This window comes from Nerophis ophidion, linkage group LG21 (genome assembly GCF_033978795.1).
Source record: "Nerophis ophidion isolate RoL-2023_Sa linkage group LG21, RoL_Noph_v1.0, whole genome shotgun sequence".
NCBI lineage: Eukaryota > Metazoa > Chordata > Actinopteri > Syngnathiformes > Syngnathidae > Nerophis > Nerophis ophidion.
The window spans coordinates 35,165,416-35,184,229 of record NC_084631.1 but is presented as its reverse complement, the minus strand read 5'-3'; the positions used below and the strand labels follow the sequence as shown (position 1 = coordinate 35,184,229).

Sequence of the window (18,814 nt, the reverse complement as noted above, 5' to 3'; positions counted from 1 at the left end):
AAATGATGACAGAGGTCTGTAATTTTCATCATAGGTACACTTTAACTGTGAGAGACAGAATCTGAAAAAAAATCTAGGAATTTTAAAGAATTTATTTGTAAGTGATGGTGGAAAATAAGTATTTGGTCAACCATTCAAAGCTCTCACTGATGGAAGGAGGTTTTGGCTCAAAATCTCACGATACATGGCCCCATTCATTCTTTCCTTAACACGGATCAATCGTCCTGTCCCCTTAGCAGAAAAACAGCCCCAAAGCATGATGTCTCCACCCCCATGCTTCACAGTAGGTGTGGTGTTCTTGGGATGCAACTCAGTGTTCTTCTTCCTCCAAACACGACGAGTTGAGTTTATACCAAAAAGTTCTATTTTGGTTTCATCTGACCACATGACGGTCTCCCAATCCTCTGCTGTATCATCCATGTATCCATTTTGGTATAAACTCAACTCGTCGTGTTTGGAGGAAGAAGAATACTGAGTTGCATCCCAAGAACACCACACCTACTGTGAAGCATGGGGGTGGAAACATCATGCTTTGGGGCTGTTTTTCTGCTAAGGGGACAGGACGATTGATCCGTGTTAAGGAAAGAATGAATGGGGCCATGTATCGTGAGATTTTGAGCGAAAACCTGCTTCCATCAGTGAGAGCTTTGAATGGTTGACCAAATACTTATTTTCCACCATAATTTACAAATAAATTCTTTAAAATTCCTAAAATGTGAATTCCTGGATTTTGTTTTTCAAGTTCTGTCTCTCACAGTTGAAGTGTACCTATGATGAAAATTACAGACCTCTGTCAACATTTTAAGTGGGAGAACTTGCACAATCGGTGGCTGACTAAATACTTTTTTGCCCCACTGTATTTAAAGACAATAATATATACATACTATGCCAATATAAAAAAGCCTGTTGTGAAAAATGAGTTGGAATTTAATAAGAAAAAGGTCACAATTTCCCAAGAAAAACTTTTGAATGTTGGCAGTATTATAATAAAAGTCGACATTTTACTCAACGCAAGTCAAAATTTTACAAGAAACTGACCATTTCTGCAATATTTTTGATAAAAGTTGGAATTTTGCTCAATAACAGTCACAATTTTAAAAGAAAAGCTTGACATTTTGGCAATTTTATGAAAAGAGTCGTCAATTTACTCGACAAAAGTCACCATTTGTAAATAAAACTTTCAAATTTGTGCGATACAATAATTGGAATATTATTTGGCAAAATTGACAAAAGTTATCGTTTTACTCAAAAAATGTCACTATTTTACAAGCACAACAACAAAATATTGTGATACAAGTCAGAATGTTATGACTAATGTCACGGGGTGTATAAAATAGTCAGGGTGTGTCATGAATACAAAGGATTATGGGTATTTGTTGTGTTGCGTTTATGTTGTGTTACTGGGAGGATGTTCTCCCGAAATGTGTTTGTTGTTCTTAGTTGGTGTGGCTTCACAGCGTGGCGCATATAAGTAAAAGTGTTAAAATTGTTTATATCACAACCATTAGTGTACTCTGTGTCACCCAGTATGCCTAGCAGTTGTGTGCGTGTGTTTGCGGAAGCCACACACAACATGATGCCAGATTGTCAAGCAAATCGTATATTTTGTAGTAGGTTATAAAGTCAATTGCTTCATATCACTCCCTAATACTTATCTGGGTGACCAACGGCAGTCATTCAGGAGAATAATAGCGTCTCTTAGGGGTGGGCAATATCGCAAATTTGGGTATCGATACCGATCCGATACTGGCCAGTGTCGCCAATACCGATACCGATACCGGAAGTGTTGTCATCTGAAATGCACAAATTTCTACTTTTGCCTTTATTAATTGATTATGATAAAAATACAACACAGGACAACAATTTAAGTCAAAAAATAAAACATTTATTACAAAAGTAATAGCAATAAAGTAATGCAAATAAGGTGCAAACAACTACTGAACCTGGCTTGTCGCTTCAGAACACACAAACACTTAAGGTAAATAACAAAACTTTAGTTATTGAACAAAGTTGTAAACATGAACACAAAAGAACTGAGAAATTCAAATAAAAAAGTAATAATATCAATTACAATAAAGTAAGTAGTGCAAATAAGGTGAAAACAAATACTGAACTTGGCTAGTCACCTCACAACACACAAAAACTTAAGTAAAAAAGAAAACACTAGTTGAATGAATGAATGAAATAAGTTTATTTCGGTCATATAATCAATCCAATCAATCAACCATTGTGTGTGATCAGTTTTACAGTCCATGTTATATGTATACAATAATGCACATTTACACACGAAAGAAAAGAAAAAGAATGACCAAAAAGGGAATAGGCTGAAGCCAAAGCTTATATTTGCCTATCCTATACCTTCACAGAAAATTAGACTGCCTGGAACATCAACATAAAAAAATAAATAAATCAAAAATCAATGGGATGAAAGTAATTGTAACTATATTTTATAATTTTCAGTTATTTCACCTTTCAATGTTTTCTTAAACCTTACCAAAGAAGTGCATTTCTTCAGCTCATCACTGAGCTTCTTCCACCATTTAACTCCTAAAACTGTAATACATTTGTATTTTATATTTGTTCTCGCTTTACCTATTTCAAAAATCGATATCCCCAAAAGACATGCACCTGGGGATATGTTGATTGGCAACACTAAATTAGCCCTAGTGTGTGAATGTGAGTGTCAATGTTGTCTGTCTATCTGTGTTGGCCCTGCGATGAAGTGGCGACTTGTCCAGGGTGTACCCCGCCTTCCGCCCGATTGTAGCTGAGATAGGCGCCAGCGCCCCCCGCGACCCCGAAAGGGAATAAGCGGTAGGAAATGGATGGATGGATATCCCCCGTAAATTATAGTTATTAGACAGTTGCAAAAACGAACACAAAACAAAAGAACTGAGAAATTCTTATCGTTATTTTAGTGCAATAAAATACTTTCCAGTTTACAACCAAGACATTAAGTCGCACTGGAAACGCACGCATGTGTGTGTGTGCGTGTCCAAGCGAACCTCGGAGCGAATTATACTGATGTGTGTGTGCGCGAACGCACCAAGCGTCATGTTAATTGTATTCATTTTATTTTATTTTGGGTTGAAGATGAATTTTTAAATCTCGTTCGCGACCCATCACTAGGGAGGAGGGTGGAGTGGTGAGTAGCGTTGCGCTGCGTTCACATTTATTTTTTAAATCGAAGTGATTCGCTTAATTTGGTGAAGTATCGATACCATCACGCCCGTATCGATACGATACCGATACTCCCCAAGTATCGATACGCCCAGCCCTAGCGTCTCTTATTGTCTTCTTCGCTTCATGGCGTAGCGGGTAAAGCGGCCGTGCCAGAAACCTGAGGCTTATTCCCTTTTTGGGGTCGCGGGGGGCGCTGGCGCCTATCTCAGCTACAATCGGGTGGAAGGCGGGGTACACCCTGGACAAGTCGCCACCTCATCGCAGGGCCAACACAGATAGACAGACAACATTCACACACTAGGGCCAATTTAGTGTTGCCAATCAACCTATCCCCAGGTGCATGTCTTTGGAAGTGGGAGGAAGCCGGAGTACCCGGAGGGAACCCACGCATTCACGGGGAGAACATGCAAACTCCACACAGGAAGATCCCAAGCCTGGATTTGAACCCAGGACTGCAGGAATGTCGTATTGTGAGGCAGACGCACTAACCCCTCTGCCACCGTGAAGCCCAACCGCGCATCTCTAATATATATATTTTAAAATACATTTTGGCCAAAGGGAGCGCATTTCAATTTCTTACACCCACTCGTTGTTACATATGTTGGCCAGAGGGGGAGCACTTCAAATTTTTTACACACACTTACAATTTCATATGTTGACCAGCGGAGGAGCACTTTAAAAAGCGACACATAGTCAATATAAAAAATCCTTCCTACTTGGGACCACCCTCCATTTTGATAGATTTCACCACCAGTGGTGCAAATGCGACATTGTCTATTAGATGCAATGTTATTGGGACCATGATTTATGTCATCACTTCTTCACACCTCCTCATATGGAAGATACTTTTCCTTATTGGTGTCTCAAGAAGGGTAGAAATACAAGAACACACACACACACACACACACACACACACACAGGACATGTGTGTCTCCACATAAACAAAGCAGGCAAACACAAAGCGGCGAGCGTACGGCGCAGGCCCGCAAGCACCCCGGCTCAAATAAACAAAAGTGCACGTTGCAGAACACACATTTCTCCACCCGCAGACCACAGACATGGCATCTTGAAGTGGATCAAAGCATTCTCCGGCGAGCACACAACTGTTTTCACCAGACGCGGCACAATCACGCTCGTCCACATTGTGGGGCAGCCATCCATCACTGGCGTCGCAGACCCCCGCGGGATTCACACTCGTCCTCTCATCTTGCCGTCAGCGTGCAGCAAAAAGACGACCACATGCCTCCAAACCGCAGCCCTTTGAGCTCCCTTTCATTGTCTTCTCCTCCCCCTCGTACTGCCATCGCTCCTCCACCTCATTCCGAGTGTCTTGACTATTGTGAAGGAGACCGAGGCGCAGAGATGTCCTGTGGTAGGCCACAGCAGTGTTTTTCAACCACTGTGCCGCGGCACACTAGTGTAGTGCGAGATACAGTCTGGTGTGCCGTGGGATATTATGTAATCCCACCTAATCGGGTTAAAATATTTTTTGCAAACTACCGCCTCACAATACGAAGTTCCTGCAGTCCTGGGTTCAAATCCAGGCTCGGGAACTTTCTGTGTGGAGTTTGCATGTTCTCCCCGTGAATGCGTGGGTTCCCTCTGGGTACTCCGGCTTCCTCCCACCTCCAAAGACATGCACCTGGGGATAGGTTGATTGGCAACACTAAATTGGCCCTAGTGTGTGAATGTTGTCTGTCTATCTGTGTTGGCCCTGTGATAAGGTGGCGACTTGTCCAGGGTGTACCCCGCCTTCCGCCCGATTGTAGCTGAGATAGGCGCCAGCGCCCCCCGCCACCCCAAAAAAGGGAATAAGCGGTAGAAAATGGATGGATGGACAAATTATAATCCACAATTGTGCCATTGTTTGTGCTGTCTAGAGCTCGGCAGAGTAACCGTGTAATACTCTTCCACATCAGTAGGTGGCAGCAGGTAGCTAATTGTTTTGTAGATGCCGGGAACGACTATGATGGTTTGCGTATAAAAAGGTATCTAACGCTTAAACCAAAAATAAACAAAAGGCGAGTGCTGCTAAGAAAAGGCATTGAAACGTAGTGATTAGAGATGCGCGGATAGGCAATTATATCATCCGCAACCGCATCACTAAAGTCGTCATCCACCTGCCACCCACCCGAACCAAAATTTCATCAAAGCCACACCCGCCCGCCCGTTGTTATATATCTAATATAGATGATGCAAGGCATTAGGGAGGTTAGAAAGTGTCACTCCCTCCAAATAGCACAGACACAATGGCTTTCTTGAACTGATTCATTTGAAGGCGTTTGTTACGTCTCGCCTCGACTACTGTAACGTATTATTTTCGGGTCTCCCCATGTCTAGCATTAAAAGATTACAGTTAGTACAAAATGCGGCTGCTAGACTTTTGACAAGAACAAGAAAGTTTGATCACATTACGCCTGTACTGGCTCACCTGCACTGGCTTCCTGTGCACTTAAGATGTGACTTTAAGGTTTTACTACTTACGTATAAAATACTACACGGTCTAGCTCCATCTTATCTTGCCGATTGTATTGTACCATATGTCCCGGCAAGAAATCTGCGTTCAAAGGACTCCGGCTTATTAGTGATTCCCAAAGCCCAAAAAAAGTCTGCGGGCTATAGAGCGTTTTCCGTTCAGGCTCCAGTACTCTGGAATGCCCTCCCGGTAACAGTTTGAGATGCCACCTCAGTAGAAGCATTTAAGTCTCACCTTAAAACTCATTTGTATACTCTAGCCTTTAAATAGACTCCCTTTTTAGACCAGTTGATGTGCCGTTTCTTTTCTTTTTATTCTATGTCCCACTCTCCCTTGTGGAGGGGGTCTGGTCCGATCCGGTGGCCATGTACTGCTTGCCTGTGTATCGGCTGGGGACATATCTGCGCTGCTGATCCGCCTCCGCTTGGGATGGTTTCCTGCTGGCTCCGCTGTGAACGGGACTCTCGCTGCTGTGTTGGATCCGCTTTGGACTGGACTCTCGCGACTGTGTTGGATCCATTATGGATTGAACTTTCACAGTATCATGTTAGACCCGCTCGACATCCATTGCTTTCGTCCTCTCCAAGGTTCTCATAGTCATCATTGTCACCGACGTCCCACTGGGTGTGAGTTTTCCTTGCCCTTATGTGGGCCTACCGAGGATGTGGTAGTGGTTTGTGTTGTGGTTTGTGCAGCCCTTTGAGACACTAGTGATTTAGGGCTATATAAGTAAACATTGATTGATTGATTGATTGAAGGCTTCCTTTCCCTTCAAATTCACCGTGAAAACTGTAACAAATAAAGCAGGTTACAAATGTAAAAACATGCACAGCATGTGGATCAAACATTTTACCAAGTAAAATACCAACAAATGACAACTACCTCGTTGGCCATACCCGGAAGTAGCTTCCTTACATCCATCGACAGACCAAACGAGACATTTCAAAAATAAAAGTATGCCCACATACTGTTTCAAAGAGTGCTGCTCGTTTTTCGTATGTGGGTAACAACATTTAACTTTTTATAAATGGTTGTTTTCTATAGGCTAGTAAGGTAAAGTGTTGTACCGGACAAGTTTGGGCTACCTTCCTTCTGCAGCCTTCATCAGAGGTGTCACGTGATGTTAGCGTGACGTGTTATATGGATTGTACCATCAAGAGTTGTCAGCTACAACACTTTACCTACTAGCCTGTATAAATCAACCATTTATAAACACACGTCAGTAGGCTAAATGAACCTCTTCAACATAACATTTAACTATGTATAATGTAGCGGCTGGCTACGGGGTGTTAGCCAATGACTTTGGCTGGGGGGGCGGGACTTCCGGGAGAGATAGGGAAGTGACGTTATCGACAGGAAGTGAGAGTTCGAGTTGTCCCTGGAAAAGCGTTAGAGACATGAGAGCTGTTGTATTACATCTTGTGCGATAAAGACAAGACAAACGAAGTTTTTTGAGCCTACATTCCAGGGATTATTACAATATATATTTCCGAATTGGTTCAACCGCCACCCGCCCGAATCTATTTAAAATCAATGTATTCGTCATGTCACCCGCCTGACCCGCGGTTTATCCGCGGACTCTGCGGTTGTGACCGCAAACCGCGCATCTCTAGTAGGGATGGTCGATGCAAAACGAAGCTAAGACTAAACTGGCTGCAAAGTAAACAAAAACAGAATGCTGGACGACAGCAAAGACTTACAGCGTGTGGAGCAGAGATGGCGTCCACAAAGTAGTTTGTACATGACATAACAATCAACACCGAAATAGGAGCGCAAGACAAGAACTGAAACACTACACACAGGCAAAAAACTCAAAATAAGTCAGGGCGTGATGTGACAGGTCGTACTTTGAGACAAGAGCTATGGTTGGTTAAAACTGGAATTAATTTACAACAATTGCGAGAACGACTTTTTACCGTCAATATCGGCTGCTGAGTTTCATTTTTTTAATGTTTTCTGCTGGTGGTGTGCCTCGGGATTTTTTTCTGTAAAAAAAAATGTGCCTTGGCTCAGAAAAGGTTGAAAAACACTGGACCACAGGATGGAAGAGAAAGAATGGGGCCAAGGAGCGATGAAACATGCTGAGGAACGTGGTTCCAAAGTGATGTTTGCTGTGTCGAAACATCACCAGCACGCTCTGCTCCTCATGATGAAACCCAAAACTAATAGGAGGACGAGGGCCATGTAGATTTTCTCACTACTGATGCCTGGAACGTCTACATCAAGGGTGTCAAACGCACGGCCAAGATCAGGTTTTAGCCATATACGCTTTCAAATTTTCTTGTAATCAGACAATATTTTCGGTATGTTAGATGCAATCTTTACCTGACATTTCTGGACTGTCATCTGCAGTCTTCTTCAGAAGGGTCACCTGACCACTGTGACGTGTTGCCTATCAGCTGTTCTTATAGGCGTGGCCAACCAGGCACACCTGTCAAGTCTACCTGGTTGGCTCCCTAAATCGTGAAAATCAGAAAGAATGAGAAAAAGAGACGACTGGAAGGTTTATAAGACGCCTAAAGCAAAAATCCGAACAGGAAATGTTAAAATTAGCCATATCAGATCATTGCAAAATGAATAACCACATCCAGGACCGGGACAACGGCAAAATCATCGGCACAGAAAGTCACACATTTAAAGGGGAACATTATCACAATTTCAAAAGGGTTAAAAACAATAAAAATCAGTTCCCAGTGGCTTGTTGTATTTTTTGAAGTTTTTTTCAAAATTTTACCGGTCTCGGGATATCCCTAAATAAAGCTTTAAAGTGCCTTATTTTCGTCTCTCTGCGAAGACACTGGCCGTTTCCCTGTGACGTCACACAGTGCTGCCAATGTAAACAAACAATGGGAATACCACAGCAAGATATAGTGACATTAGCTCGGATTCAAACTCGGATTTCAGCGACTTAAGCGATTCAACAGATTACGCATGTATTGAAACAGATGGTTGGAGTATGAAAATATTGAAGAAGAAACTGAAGCTATTGATAGAATGGCCGAATAGCTGCGTTAGCATCGCCGGTAAAATGTGCGGACCAAACGATCAGGACTTTCGCATCTTTTGACACTGGAGCAACTTAAATCCGTCGATTGGTAGGTGTTTTTTCGCATTAAATGTAGGTGGAAGGAAACGTAATATAGTTGCAAATGCATCTGCAGGTTATCCATACATCTGTGTGCCATGTCTGCCTTAGTATCGCCGGTCAAACGTGGAGACACTCTGGCACATTCAATGGGGGTCTGGTGGCAGACACTTTGGCATCTTCGGGCCAGTGGTGCAACTTGAATCCCTCCCTGTTAGTGTTGTTACACTCCTCCGACAACACACCGTCGAGGCATGATGTCTCCAAGGTTCCAAAAAATAGTCAAAAAACGGAAAATAACAGAGCTGAGACCCGGTGTTTGTAATGTGTTGAAAATGAAAATGGTGGGCGTGTTACCTCGGCGACGTCACATTCTGACGTCATCGCCTCCAGCGAGATAGACAGAAAGGCGTTTAATTCGCCAAAATTCACCCATTTAGAGTTCGGAAATCGGTTAAAAAAATAGATGGTCTTTTTTCTGCACCATCAAGGTATATATTGACAATTACATAGGTTTGGTGATAATGTTCCCCTTTAAGTCTCCCTAAATCGTGAAAATCAGAAAGAATGCGAAAAAGAGTTTTATTGTACAGTGGGAAAAAAAAAGTTCAATAACAATAACAAAGGTAGCAATTATTCCGTTTAATTCTGGTGACTGAATTTAACTTGTAAAATCTACATTTTTTTAACTTATTTAATTTAATTTTTTTTAAAGTTTGCCACAGTAAAATATAATATTCTGTTAAAAACTATAAGTTATATACTGTACTACCCAGCTAAATTGTTTTAATATGACACAGCTCGTAACTTAAAACACTTATCTCAAATCAAAGTCTTCCAATGGAAATTTATTTGCTGCTTGCCCCACAACACAGCACCATTTTAACATGTATCATGACTTTTCAAAGGAAATGCAACATTTCTGATAAGAAATATTATATAAAAACAGTAGTTTTATGAAGTAATGTAGTAATTGTACAGCATTTACCTTGGGGAATGCGTTTCCACAGTATCTCCTTCCAGCTGCTTCTCCATATTTTCATGGATAAATGTCCACGGTTAAAATATTATTTTAAAGTCCTCGGCTGGCGTTATTGACTCATTCTGCTTCAGTATGACGTGAGCACTATTAGTGCTACGCTCCAACTGCTCCACCAAGTTAAGCCAGCGACACGCTCGGTCATGTTGTTGATGATTTATTTCTTTAATTCAATGAATAACAACCACTTCTACTCCTCCACACTGTCCTTCACACTCACGGCTGGAAAAACAAAGTCCATCTCTAGCTATAAGCTAATGCTAGCGATCTCACAGAGTTAATTTTGACAGTCGCTATGACAACAAGTGATGATTGCCAATAAAAAAAACACAACCAAACGTTAAAGGCACTTTGTCTTTATGGATTTTTTTTTTTTTTTTTTAAATCCAAAACATTCTTCACCATACACAAAAATCGGATGTATAAATGATTTTGGGAACATCACAGTTAAACGTAAGGCTCTGTTGAACATTCTTTTTTTTTGTTAAAGGCCTACTGAAAGCCACTACTACCGACCACGCAGTCTGATAGTTTATATATCAATGATGAAATATTAACATTGCAACACATGCCGATGCGGCCTTTTTAGTTTAATAAATTGCAATTTTGAATTTCCTGGGAGTTTCTTGTTGAAAATGTCGCGAAATGATGACGTGTGCGCGTGACTTCACGGATTGTGAGGAAATATCAGTGCTGCGCACACACACAGCTAAAAGTTGTCTGCTTTAATCGCATAATTACACAGTATTTTGGACATCTGTGTTGCTGAATCTTTTGCAATTTGTTCATTTAATAATGGAGACTATAAAGAAGAATGCTGTTGGTGGAAAGCTGTCTTTAGCACCGAGACCCAGCCGGCGTTTCTTTGTTTGTTGAGAAAGCAGAGCGGGTCAAGCGAACATGTTTTCTCTACGTCAACCAGCATGTTTTTGGATGGGGAAATTGTGATATATATTTTACCGAAGACATCCGTGGATTATTCGTCGTTCTGCAGCAGCTGTGAGCTTGGCTCCTCGGCTTCTCTCTGAGACACAGTGTGTTCAACGCAGCCATACGACCTTGAGGTATGTCTTTACAATCTTTAAAATCTCACTAAAACACTATTAAAACAATAAGCAGATAATGGATCTTCCAGAATGATCCTAGTATAGGGGTAGGGAACCTATGGCTCTAGAGCCAGATGTGGCCCTTTTGATGACTGCATCTGGCTCTCAGATAAATCCGAGCTGACACTGCTTAACACGATAAGTAATGAATAATTCCGCTTGTAATCACAGTGTTAAAAATAACGTTCAAAATATAAAACATTCTCGTGTATTTTAATCCATCCATCCATTTTGTAGCGCACCTGTTCAAGAAGTTGCGTTAATAGTAAAAAGTTATTTATTTATTATTGATTAGTGTGGGGCTTGCCCTCCTGGGGTTTCTTCAGACCACCAAGCACCGACATGAGAGCCTGTTTCAGGGTTACAATATTGTTTTATTTTTCAATATGTCTCTCCGTTGCTTTCCAGCAATTGTCTTTTTCTCTTTCGTTCTCGCTCGCACTCTGGCTGCAGCCCCAACCCCGTCTCTCTGCCTGGCTGCTGCTTATAACATAGCGACAGGTGATTAGATAACAAGGCCCAGGTGGGCCATCTACGCACCTGTCGCTGATTTCAAGGCCGGTCCTGGCACATCCCGCTTCGCTGCAGCCCCGCAGGCCACGCCCCCTCCACAGTTAGTTTCAGAATAACAATGTTATTACAGAGAATAAGAGACTTATACTCTTGAAATGTTGGTTTTACTTAAAAATGCACGTGATTAGTTGTGTTCAATGTAAAAAAAAATATATTTCTTTTATGGAAATACATTTTAAAATATTTGGCTTATTGGCTCTCTCAGCCAAAAAGGTTCCCGACCCCTGTCCTAGTACATGTGTCTAATTACATCTGAAACGTTCACACTGCGGTCGCTTTTTTTTTTCTCTTAGTCCGTCGCTATCAATAACCTCAAACACAAATCTTTCATCCTCGCTCGAATTAATGGGGAAATGATCACTTTCTCAGTCAGAATCGCTCACGCTGCTGGCGTCCATGATTATAATCAATGGGTGGATGTGAGGAGTCCAACAATCTGTGACGTCACGCGCACTACTTCCGGTACGGGCAGAGCTTTTTTAAGAGCGACCAAAAGTTGCGAACTTTATCGTCGATTTTCTCTGCTAAATCCTTTCAGCAAAAATATGGCAATATCGCGAAATGATCAAGTATGACTCATAGAATGGACCTGCTATCCCTGTTTCAATACGAAAATCTCATTTCAGTAGGCCAGGGGTAGGGAACCTATGGCTCGCGAGCCAGATGTGGCTCTTTTGATGACATCCTCTGGCTCTCGGATAATTCTGAGCTGACATTGCTTGACACGATACGTAATGAATAGTTCCACTTGTAATCACAGTCTTAAAAATAACGTTAAATATAAAAAATTCTCATGACTTTATATGTTCAAGAAGTTGCGTTAATGGTAAGAAGTAATTTATTTATTACTGGTTAGTGTGGGGCTTGCCCCCCTGGGGGTTCTTCAGACCACCAAGCATCGACATGAGAGCCTGTTTCAGGGTTATAATATTGTTTTATTTTTCAATAAGTCTCTCAGTTGCTTTACAGCAATTGCCTTTTTCTCTTTCGTTCTCGCTCGTGCTCTGGCTCCAGTTCCAACCCCGTCTCTCCTCCTGGCTGTTGCGACAGGTGATTAGATAACGGAGCTCAGGTGGGCCTTCTATGCACCTGTTGCTGATTTCGAGGCCGGTCCTGGCACACCCTGCTTCGCTGCAGGCCCGCAGGTCACGCCCTTTCCACAATTAGCTTCAGAATAACAATGCTATTCCAAAGAATAAGAGACCTATTATACTCCAGAAATGTTGGTCTTACTTAAAAATGCACGCGTTTAGTTGTGTTCAGTGTTAAAAAAAATATTCTATGGCTCTTACAGAAATACATTTTAAAATATTTGGCTTTCTTGGCTCTCTCAGCCAAAAAGGTTCCCGACCCCTGCAGTAGGCCTTTAATCGATATGGTGATTATCGGAAAGGTTCAGTCTGATATGGCTTGTCGAGTCCTAAAAAGACACATAAATCCTCAAATGTTCGCTCCTGCATAGTTCATTTGGGATTCATTGAAAAAAAAAAATAGTCCTTAAAAAGCTCCGATTTCAGTCGGCCATCCTTGGCCCGACTTGCCACTCAGCCCCCTGCGTTGGACTGTGGGAGACCCCAGAGGTGCGAACGGTCTGAAAGAGATGAGGGGCGGCGCGGTGGGCGGGGAGGAGGAGGACTGGGCGGGAGGGAGAGGCGAGGTCCTGCTTTGAGGGGATGCCTGGGTCGGCCTGGGTGGGCCTGTGGACGGGGACGGGGCGATGGACGGCAGCCTGTGAACGCTCGCCAGGACGCCGGGCGTGAGGAGAGGAGGCACCCCCTGCTGGCAGCCGACCAGCGGCGCCAGACGGAGGGAGGCGGGTGGAGGGTAGCTCCCCATCAGGGCCAGATCCCTCCGCCCGCCAGAGGAGGAGGCGGGCGGCAGCGTGGCGCTCATCTGGGGGAAGGACACCCAGGGCCAAGGAGGGAAGGGCAAGGCGGCGGTCGGGGGCGACTGAAGGAGGAGGGGGTCCAGCTCGCTCGCGCAGTGGGAGAGATGGGTGACCAGGCGGGCTCCTATCGGGTCTGGGGAGTCTCCTTCCAGGGAGCTGAGGTACCGCACCACCTCTCCGACACACTCCCTGAAGCCCAGAGTCCTGTAGTCCACTGCCAGCGCCCTGGCGTCAAAGTACCCTGCCGCAAAGGGAACCGCCAAAAATGAAAAAAAATTGCTATTTTAAAACTTTTTTTTATCCATCGGGGTAGAAAAAAACTCACCTTTCCCCCCCATGGCATGCAGAAGTTTGAGGTGGTCCACCGTCATTTGCAGAATCTCAGCTTTCTCCAATTTGGAGGAGCCCTGAAAAGAATAAACCCTCAATGATTTCATTTGAAATAAAACAAAAAAGATTCCAGTTCCCGCTAATCCAGGGGTGTCCAAAGTGCGGCCCGGGGGCCATTTGCGGCCCGCAGCTAATCATTTACTGGCCCGGCACACATTCTGCAAAAATTGCAAAATTGATAGTATTGCAAAAATAAAAAAAACATTTTTAAAAAATTGAAATGAGTTGAAATCTAATGAGGAAAAAGTGGCAATGTTGACACAAAGCTGCCATGCAGGCAGTTTTTTTTCCCTTTTTTCTTTATTTTCTTTTTTTTCCATTGCTCAAAAAAAAAAGGCCAAAAAAATCTATGTTATAATAAATTATTACTTAAAAATGATCACTTTAAAATGTTTTATGTGGAGAAAATATTGCATATGTTGTGTGGTTGCCATATAAAAACATCAAAGTTTTGACAAAAGAGCATAAAATAAACAAAATAATAGTTCAAACATAAAATCGACAGATATATCGGAAGTTGATCTTGAAATTTAAGTGTTAAAAGTAAAAAAACAACTAATAAAAATGCATCACTTTATGAGTGGGGAACCTTTCTCATGTAAAATATATTTAGTAGGATTTTATTTAACTTTTCACTCTGATTACTCAAAAATATTACATTAAAATCAATGGTGTCCTGCATTATTGATCTTTGAGGGCTTTAATTGCTAAATAAAGGAACTCTCATGAAGGAATCAATAAAGTACTTTCTATGTATCTAAATACTGCATATTTCTGTTTTACTATAAAAAACAAAGTTGTCTTTGACAGAAAAGGCATAAAACCTTTTTTGTTTTACTTTATATCAACCTCAAGTTGATATAGAGATTTACTGTAAGCATTAAATAAAAAATAATAATAATAATTTGACTTATTTTTAACATTTTAGTGACTGAGACCCTTTATGCTCCCCAGGAGCCCTACGGATAAAAAAAAAAAAAATCCATATATTTTGTTATGGTGTGTAAATTAAAAATATCAAAATAGCCCCTGCATGCTTGAATTTTTCCGTGTGCGGCCCTCTGTGGAAAACGTTTGGACACCCCTGCTCTAATCCAATGCTAGTCAAACTGTGGTGTACGCCCCAAAAAAAATCACTTAATCAAATAGTCAAACACAGTGTCACTGTTCAAACTGTGCAATGTTTCACTGGCCAAAAGTATGAAGTATACTTGTTAAATGAAAAATCTGCTTTGTTTTTTAATGAATCTTTAGGCCTACTACGCTACTGTATTTGGATGTCGGTCAAACTTGGTAAAAAAAAGTTTGAGAAGCACTGCTCTAATCTTAAACTACTTCCTGCAATCAGATGTTATATAAATGCCACACATTGCTACATAATCTGATTAGGATTTGTCAAATGGGATTTCCCATGTGCCAAATACACGATCTGAATCAGAACTGGATTAATCTTGGATTTACATTCCATACTGTGCATATGTAATGGAGGCCATAAACAGTCCCTTCCCTTTTTGGGACTGTGGCGGTTTAAGATACCCGAAGTCCTGATTATTATTATTATTATTGTTATTATGATTATTATTACTATTTTCTAATAATATTGCATTGTTGTGGTTTTATGAATTTGCTCTAAAATGCCCGAAGTCCTGATTATTATTATTATTATTATTTATTTTTTTTATCCAATAGTATTGCATTGTTGTGGTTTCATGAATTTCCTATAATTTTTTCCAAGTGCTCCTTGCAACTTTAACCTCAAAAAGCAAACCACTTCAACTATTGTAAAACAACTACTCTATTGATGGTTTACTCATTTTATATCACACACAGACTTAAAAGTAGACACCAGAGGGCAGTAAATGCACATACTCAGAGCTCATTGTTAAAGTACTGTACTAGTTTATTTTGTTATGACTATTATTATTGATAATTGATCATACATGCAGAATGAAACGCCACCAAAGGCTCTCTCTTTGGTCATCCACAAGTTGCAGGCATTCTCCGTGTATGTTTTACGCTTAAAAAGTGTTCATCTGAAACATGAATTTTTGTTCCAACACATTTGTGAACTGTTGAGAGCGATCTATAGCAGTGGTCCCCAACCTTTTTGTAGCTGCGGAACGGTCTACACTTGATAATTTTTTTTGTCGTCATGAAAAAGGGAGTTTTTTGGGGGGGTTGGTGCACTAATTGTAAGTGTATCTTGTGTTTTTTTTATGTTGTTTTAATTAAAAAACAAAACAAAAAAAAACATTTTTATAAAAAAAAAAAAAAAAAATCTGCGGCCCGGTACCAATCGAGCCGCGGCCCGGTACTGATTATTATTATTATTATTATTGTTATTTTTTTTTTTGTCGTCATGAAAAAGGGAGCTTTTTTTGGGGTCGGTGCACTAATTGTAAGTGTATCTTGTGTTTTTTTATGTTGATTTAATTAAAAAACAAAACAAACAAAAAACATTTTTATAAAAAAAAAAAATTCTGCGCCCCGGTACCAATCGAGCCGCGGCCCGGTACTGATTATTATTATTATTTTTTATTTTTTATTTTTTTTTGTCGTCATGAAAAAGGGAGTTTTTTGGGGGGTTGGTGCACTAATTGTAAGTGTATCTTGTGTTTTTTTATGTTGATTTAATTAAAAAAACAAAACAAAAAAAACATTTTTATAAAAAAAAAAAAAAATCTGCGGCCCGGTACCAATCGAGCCGCGGCCCGGTACTGATTATTATTATTATTATTATTGTTATTATTTTTATCCAATAGTATTGCATTGTTGTGGTTTCATGAATTTGCTCTCATTATTTCCAAGTGCTCCTTGCAACTTTAACCTCAAAAAGCACAGTTTTTATGTTGATTCAATAAAAAAAAAAAATTAAAAAAATTAAAAATACGTTTTTTTATAAAAAATTATTCTGCGGCGCGGTACCAACCGGTGGTTGGGGACCACTGAATCTATAGCACTAATTTTTGTTGGCAAATGAGAGATTATCATCACACTTTAACATCTCTAACATGCAAATGCTGCCTCTTTGCTCAATCAGCATTGCAAATGAAAATATGTTCTGGTCTTATACTGTATAAATAAATGTAATATACATATATACACATGTATGCTAGGAAGGACATTTTTATAAACCACATTACCCAGAAGGCCTAGCACCGTAGACAGTAACAGGAAGTAGGTCCGAGCTTGCTGGAGGAAAATTGTGCCGTTTGAGCAATAAATAGTTGATATAATGTCACACGTTGTTCCTCAATAAACTTAAGTTTTGATTAGACAACTGACGCGTTTGAGCACCGCTTTGATGACAAATTCAACTGGCAAAAAAGAGGCATTGGGAAAAGTTGCAAGGATGTGCATAATTCGCGGGGATTGGCGGAATTTGCACCGCAAAATCCTGCAGGGACTGTCTTATTGTTTATTGAATGTTTTTCATTAATTTCCTGTTTTTTATTTATTTTTTTATTGTCTTTTCTAATTAGTACATATTGTTTTTCAATTTTAATGGCCTCTATGGGGCTACAGACGTAACATACCATTCTGGCTGACGTGTTCTCAATGTTGATGAAAATGCACCCTATCAAATACATCAATGGTAAATAGTACCTGCTTTTCGAAGGCACTTGGCACCAGCCTCCTCAGCTCAGACAGGCTGTGGTTGATCCGGTCCCTGCGCCTCTTTTCTATGATCTACAAGACAACAACAATATTTCAGTTTGTTTATGATATTTCCACTCGTTCTAATTCATTCATTCAAACCATGTGTCTGCACGTACACCACTTAAAACCTTTAGCATATGTTGAATTAAGTCATGGCATGAATTAAGCAAAGACATCAAACAATGTAAGACTAAAATCCTGGCATTGAAGCTAAAAAAAAAAAAATAAAGACAACTTCAGATTGTTTTCTTTGTCTTACTTTGGCCCAAAATGGAACAAACAAACCGGCAGCGGTAAAGTTTGCATCCGTGAAGAAAAGAAGAAAGTGAATCAATGTTTATGACTGAATACATTCACATACAGTGGGGTAAAAAAGTATTTAGTCAGCCACCGATTGTGCAAGTTCTCCCACTTAAAATGATGACAGAGGTCTGTAATTTTCATCATAGGTACACTTCAACTGTGAGAGACAGAATGTGGGGGAAAAAATCCAGGAATTCACATTGTAGGAATTTCAAAGAATTTATTTGTAAATTATGGTGGAAAATAAGTATTTGGTCAACCATTCAAAGCTCTCACTGATGGAAGGAGGTTTTGGCTCAAAATCTCACGATACATGGCCCCATTCATTCTTTCCTTAACATGGATCAATCGTCCTGTCCCCTTTGCAGAAAAACAGCCCCAAAGCATGATTTTTCCACCCCCATGCTTCACAGTAGGTGTGGTGTTCTTGGGATGCAACTCAGTATTCTTCTTCCTCCAAACACGACGAGTTGAGTTTATACCAAAAAGTTCTGTTTTGGTTTCATCTGACCACATGACATTCTCCAAATCCTCTGCTGTATCATCCATGTATCCATTTTGGTATAAACTCAACTCGTCGTGTTTGGAGGAAGAAGAATACTTCATTGTAACATTTGTATAAGACTTTTAAAGCAATTTTGATAGTAGGCTAATACAACTAATATAGACACTTACACCATGTGTTGTCTTCATTATAACACTTGTATAAGACTGTTATAGTCATTGTGATAGTAGGCTAATATAGACACTTACATCATGTCTTGTCTTCACTATAACACTTATTTAAGACATTTAAAGTCATTTTGATTGTAGACTAATGTAACTAATATAGAAACTTACATCATGTGTTGTCTTCATTCTAACATTTATATAAGACTTTTATAGTCATTTTGATAGTAGGCTAATATAGACACATCCTGTGGTGTCTTCATTATAACATTTATATAAGACTTTTAATATAATTTTGATAGTAGGCTAATATAGCTAATATAGACACTTACACCATGTCTTCATTATAACATTTGTATAAGACTTTTAAAGTCCTTTTGATAGTAGGCTAATATAGACACTTACATATTGTGTTGTCTTTATTGTAACACTTACATAATAC

At 40.4% G+C, this 18,814-nt stretch overlaps 1 protein-coding gene across 1 annotated transcript in view; it reads right to left on the bottom strand.

Moving 5' to 3' along the window:
* Positions 1-12,376: 12,376 nt before the first annotated feature.
* The window catches only part of LOC133540042 (hairy/enhancer-of-split related with YRPW motif-like protein), a 10,873-nt gene continuing 4,435 nt past the window's right edge, over positions 12,377-18,814 (bottom strand). Inside the window, exons 3-5 of the mRNA XM_061882516.1 lie at positions 17,347-17,430; positions 13,676-13,757; positions 12,377-13,591 (exon numbers count right to left, since the gene is read on the bottom strand). Of these exons, the coding sequence (XP_061738500.1) occupies positions 12,960-13,591; positions 13,676-13,757; positions 17,347-17,430 (798 nt within the window). The 3' untranslated portion in view covers positions 12,377-12,959. The remainder of the gene's footprint in view (positions 13,592-13,675; positions 13,758-17,346; positions 17,431-18,814) is intronic.